This window comes from Oncorhynchus tshawytscha, linkage group LG13 (assembly GCF_018296145.1).
Source record: "Oncorhynchus tshawytscha isolate Ot180627B linkage group LG13, Otsh_v2.0, whole genome shotgun sequence".
Lineage (NCBI taxonomy): Eukaryota > Metazoa > Chordata > Actinopteri > Salmoniformes > Salmonidae > Oncorhynchus > Oncorhynchus tshawytscha.
In genome coordinates, this window is record NC_056441.1 from 84,915,748 (window position 1) to 84,922,168 (window position 6,421).

General features: G+C 45.1%; 1 protein-coding gene across 1 annotated transcript; it reads right to left on the bottom strand.

Moving 5' to 3' along the window:
- Positions 1-2,550: 2,550 nt before the first annotated feature.
- On the bottom strand, positions 2,551-6,421 carry LOC121839007 (extracellular calcium-sensing receptor-like). The gene is made up of 6 exons (XM_042295004.1): positions 6,204-6,421; positions 5,618-5,918; positions 4,732-5,520; positions 4,322-4,549; positions 3,966-4,089; positions 2,551-3,831 (listed from the first exon to the last, which is right to left on the bottom strand). Exons 1-6 carry the CDS (start codon positions 6,419-6,421, stop codon positions 2,915-2,917), a joined length of 2,577 nt encoding a protein of 858 aa, XP_042150938.1. The 3' UTR covers positions 2,551-2,914.

Sequence of the window (6,421 nt, forward strand, 5' to 3'; positions counted from 1 at the left end):
CTACCACTACTAGGCCTACTACTACTACTACCACTAGGGCTACTACCACTCCAATACTACCACTACTACTACTACTACCACTAGGGCTACTACCACTAGGGCTACTACAGCTAGGGCTACTACTACTACTACTACTAGGCCTACTACCACTACTACAGTTAGGGCTACTTGGACTACTACTACTACCACTACTACTACTACTACTAGGCCCACTACCACTACTACTACTACTAGGCCTATTACCACTACTACCACTAGTGCTACTACCACTACTACTACTAACTCTACCACTACTACTACTAGGCCTACTACCACTACTACCACTAGGGCTATTACTACCACTACTACTAGGCCCACTATCACTACTACTACCATTACTACCACTAGGGCTACTACCACTACTACCACTAGGCCTACTAACACTACTTCTACCACTACTGCTTCTGCTACTAGGCCTACTACCACAACTACCACTAGGGCTACTACCACTACTACTACTACCACTAGGTCCGCTACCACTACTACTACTACAATTACTACCACTAGGCCTACTACCACTACTACTACTACCACTAGGTCTACTACCACTACTAACTATACTACCACTAGTGCTACTAACACTACTACAACTAATACCACTAAGGCTACTACCACTACAACTAATATTTTGCCTACTACTGCTAGTACTGCTACCACTACTACTACCACTACTACTACCACTAGGCCTAAAGCTACTACATCTACTTCTCCTCCTTCTCCTCCTCCCGTTCCCAGGTGTTCCAAAATTGTTCTTTGACCTACTCCATAGGACAACCCTTATTTTACACCACTGCTACTGTCTGTTATCATCTCTGCATAGTCACTTTAATAACTCTACCTACATGTACATATTACCTCAACTAACGGTGTCCCCGCACGTTGACTCTATACTGGTACCCCCCTGTATATAGTCTCACTATTGTTATTTTACTGCTGCTCTTTAATTACTTGTTAAATTTATTTCTTATTCTAATCCATATTTCTTAGAACTGCATTGTTGGTTTGGGGCTTGAAAGTAAGCATTTCACTGTAAAGTCAAGACCAGTTGAATTCAGCGCATGTGACTAATACAATTTGATTTGATTTGAATTACTATTACTATTCTTTCTACTACTACATCCAGATACATTTGGCTAGCTGAAGCGAGTCACACAATTCATAGAAAATTACCATTCTAGCGTTTTCATTTATTTGTCTTTCTCTAGCGCTGTGATAATTCAAATAAGACTGGAGATCCAGAGATATTAGACAGCTGAACTGTTTATTACAACCACTGTAATATTACATGAAGGGTAGCCAATGCATTACACGATACATGGAAAATACACATATATTCTTTACAACACATTTCACTGAGGCCTTGCTATGTGTTGATGGGGGTATGAATGCCACATGCCCATTGGTGTATTGACACACATTGGGTTGTGGCCCACAGGCCTATGAGGAGAGGTTTAAGAAGTCAATGTTGTTTTTGATGAGATAGTAGACCATGCTTGTCCAGAGCAGGCCTGTGAGACAGAGGCTCAGTAAGGGGCTTGTGTGTGGGCTCCTGATCTGGACCTGGACTGGACAGCAGCAGTCACTGAGGGGGTCACTGAGGGGGTCACTGAGGGGGTCTGTGGAAGCACAGCAGGCTGTCAGTGGCCGCTGGGGTAGAGCAGTGAGAAACATAGTCAAAATAATACATTTTCTTTCTGCTTCATTATTGTCTTGACTTTCATAATGTGCGACCACACCCATGTAGATATGGCTGCTTGGCATAATGTGCGACCACACCCATGTAGATATGGCTGCTTGGCATAATGTGCTGTTGGATGTGTGTTCAGGACTTATTGAACATCCATGTACCTGAGACAGATCTCGTCTACCAGCCGGCTCTTTCTCTTTCAAACCATCTCTCACAATGTCTCATGAAGAGACAGGAATGGAGCCCATGGCAGGAGCGGATTTACATTGGCTGATATCTCAATCCTTCACCGTCCAACAAAACCCTTAGAACCTGCCCTCTACAAACGAATTAGGCTAAACAAGGAACTGAGTTCGGGAAATCAGGAAGTATTGCACGTAGTTCTCACATGTAAACTTCATATTTTGCTCCTTTGCACATTCATCATCTGCACATCTATCACTCCAGTGTTTAATTGCTATATTGTCATTATTTCTCCACTATGGCCTATTTATTGCCTTACCTCCCTTATCCTACCTCATTTGCACACACTGTATTGTATTATTGACTCCATGTTTGTTTGTTCCATGTGTAACTCTGTGTTGTTGTTTGTGTCGCACTGCTTTGCTTTATCTTGGCCAGGTCGCATTTGTAAATGAGCACTTCATCTCAACTAGCCTACCTGGTTAAATAAAGGTGAAATAAATAAAATAAGAAATATGCCCAAACTCAGAATCAGTTGGGGCTTCCTAAAAGTCATATGATCATTGTGAGGTTTTCTGCAGTTTTCAAAGTCAAACTGTAGCAGGCTCTCTCTATCCTGCCTTGATTTGAACCCTTCCCCTTTCAAGTCCCACTTCATTGCACAGTGTTTCCAGGCTCTATTTTTTTTATCAATTGAGCCTGTGGATGAGGTTAACCCATGACTGACTTAGATATGATGTGTCTGTGGATGAGGTTAACCCATGACTGACTTAGATATGATGTGTCTGTGGATGAGGTTAACCCATGATTGACTTAGATATGATGTGTCTGTGGATGAGGTTAACCCATGATTGACTTAGATATGATGTGTCTGTGGATGAGGTTAACCCATGACTGACTTAGATATGATGTGTCTGTGTTTATTATAGAAAGACTTAGAATAGGCCAATGGTCAGTATTCATCCTAAAGGGCTTTTGTTGACGCCTTTCCCAAAATAGGTTTCTTTAATATCGTATGTCATTAGATGTCTTCCCCATCATATGTTTCTTGGTGTTTTGTTCTGGCCTCAGCAATATAATGAAACATTTAGGAGCAAATATGCAGAAAAGTAAACCAAAACTGGAGGCCAGAATAGCAAATATCTCCACAGCTACAGTGAACTTCCCAGGAGAGCTGACATAAGCTGGGAGAAAGGTGATCCAGACTGCACAGAATATGAGCATGCTGAAGGTGATGAATTTGGCCTCATTGAAGTTATCAGGCAGCTTTCGAGCCAGAAAAGCCAGCACAAAGCACAAGAGAGCCAGGAGTCCTATATACCCCAACACAGCCCAGAAACCAATAGCTGAACCCACATCACACTCTAGAATGATCTTTTCCTTATAGGTCTTCATGTTCTTGTAGGGGAAAGGAGGGGAGACTGTTAACCAAAGAACACAGATCAGGACCTGTATGAGAGTGAAAGCCAGAACACTGAGTCTCTGCTGTGGAGGACCAAACCATTTCATGACATTACTGGCTGGAAGTGTAGCCCTGAAGGCCATCAACACCACTATTGTTTTCCCCAGAACACAAGAGATGCAGAGGACGAAGGTGATCCCAAACGCTGTGTGACGCAGCATACAGGACCACTCAGAGGGCCGGCCAATGAAAGTAAGAGAACACAGAAAACACAGAGTCAAGAAGAAGAGCAGCAGGAAGCTCAGCTCAGAGTTGTTGGCCCTGACGATGGGGGTGTCCTTATGAATTGAAAACACCACAGCTACCAGAGTAGTAACACCGGACCCCAGTAAGGAGAAAAACACCAGAACTATGCCCATCATTTCTTCATAGGAGAGGAATTCAACTGGTTTCAACACACAGAGGTCCCTTTTTTCATTGGACCAATACTCCAAGTCACATCGATAGCAGCCGTTAGAATCTGCAAAAGGATTAGAACGTCATTCATTCCATGAATCAGTGTGTCACTGTGTCATGTGTTTTTTTGATTAGTCTTGTTGGGCAGTGACAGAACTTGAAAGTATTGAAGGTAGCCCTAAATGCATTATATATTACCTGTGATATTACTGATCTCTCCCTCCCCACATGGTACACAGTCATAACAGCATACAGGCTTTCCTTTCTGCACAGCCTTACGAGTGCCTGTGGGACAGCTCTCACTGCACACTGATGCAGGTGCCTGTAGAGAAATACAACATGTCTGAATATTGGTGTATTTTATGTAGATAAACGTGCAGAAATGTATTAATGTCACTACTTGTGGAAGTTATATTACCAATTCAAAAGAAGAGAATTGAGATAAACTATGTGGATTATGTAAATATTATAGAATGCATGTTTTACATTTGCAGTGGTTTGAGGTTTGCATGTGCTTTGCTTTTGCAACATATTCAACATGTATTTAGTCCTACCTCTGCCTGGCCCCCTGCCCAGACCAGTTTTCCCTTGTTGAAGGTAATGCGCTGTTCAGGGGGCATCGAGGAATCATACAGCCCCACAACATGGAACTGCAGGGTCCCATCCTCCTCCTGCTGCCAGTTCACTAGGTCGTAGAACGCCACCACATCTCCGTTATCATCAAACCAGATCTCCTCTCCTGTCTTTACTCTAAACCTCACCTCCTTCAGGTACTGTAGCACCTGCTCAACAACATGGGGAGAGGGAGAGAGAGAGGGAGAGGGAGAGAGACACACAGAGAGAGAGAGAGACACAGAGAGACACAGAGAGACACAGAGAGGGAAACACGCAGGGAGAGACACAGAGAGTGGAATGATTCATAAGATATGTTATTTATGTTTCGTTGAATCTGGAGCTTGCTCACCTGCTGTGGTGTGTAGACTGGTCTTTTGCCGCTGTCTGTGTCATTCTTTAAGTCTGTCAGTAGGTTGTGCAGAGCGTGTGCAATCGCATATACAGCTGTGTATACTTTATTGGGTATTCTCAGCTCTGACATGTCAGTGTATTGGTTCTTCAGCTTTGATAAGCTCTCTGTTCCTGTGCACAGAGTGCTGCTGCCCCCCTCGAAGGAGCACTGGAACACAGTCTCCCAGAACTCCCTGAGCAGGGTGTTGTCTGGCACCTGGGAGGGGTGCACCTTGTCTAGGAACTGCTCCAGACCATCCAGCCTGGCATTCCTGATGGCAAAGCCAACCGCTCCCCTCAGGAAGCCGTAGGCCTTGTTCTCCGTCAGCAGTGTGGCTGTGATCCAGGCCTCGCTGCCCACCCACTGCAGCCCTGGGTCTCCCTCCAGGGCCATCTCATTCATCAGGGGGACGATGTCCCCCAAGCCCAAGAACAGTACCACCACCCTGGCTGTGGCCCTCCGGATGACCTTGACGACTTCCAGGAGCTTCTCTCTGGGGTCTGTGCGGTGGATGGACTCTTGGTACTCTACACAGACCCCTTCATGCCACGCTGCCTCCATGAATGTGGCCATGCCGTTGTTTCCATAGTCATTGTTGCTGTTCACCACTCCCACCCAGTTCCATCCAAAGTGTTTGACCAGCTTTGCCAGGGCTCTGCTCTGGTAGAAGTCACTGGGGATGGTTCTGAAGAAGGAGGGGAACTTTTTTTTGTTACTCAGACAAGCACAGGTGGCAAAGTGGCTGATCTGTGTGGAAGAAACGGGAAGATTTGAATTGATCTTTCATACATAGCTGACATTGATGAAACTACCTCTAAAGAGCCACAACCAGAAGGTGTCTCACCACAGGGATGTTGAATGGTCCGACCAGGGATGATATTCCGATGGTTGATGTGGAGATTGACTCCCCTACAATACCCAACACGGCTGGAGATCTGGAACAGGAGGAAGGATCTCCCAGGCTGTCCTCAGGCCCAGGGCTGTTCATCAGGGCCAGGGCTGAGTGGATGGCCAGGGGGGCATAGCCACAGGAGTCATAGACCTGGTAACCCAGAGACAGCCCTGGGAGCAGATCACTGCTGTTGTTGATCTCCTCCAGGGCAAAGATCAGGGTCTGTGCAAACTGGAACTCACGTTGGTTGAAACTAGACAGCGGTAACAAACCAAAAATACGTTAGTTGAAGCCAGGAATCGCATATGCCACAATCACATATGCCACCAAAATTGATATACTTGTTCGAGATGAGTTGAGTATTGTGTTTAGTATCACAGAAAAAAATGTGTATACTTGTTTTTTCCAAAAATAAATGCACATATCATTTACAATAGTGTTATTAAGCACTGTGCCTAATTTCAGTGAGATACAAAACAAATCTGTCTTGATGAGAAATATTCCCTAACAGCTACAAACAGTTTTTTTCAACACGTACCTGATACAGGGTGTTTTCTCTGGTCTGGAGGTGAATGAATGGACCTTGAAGAGGGCATTCCTATGTAGAGGGAACACTGCCCCAATGTTGATGTCCCCCTCGGCAGACAGGAGAGGCAGAGCGGGTTGGCCCAGCAGAGAGCAGATTGGTGCAGGAGCAGCTATACCCCTGATCACCACCACCAGCAGCCGGAGAACCACTCCTGTACTCAGTGCCAT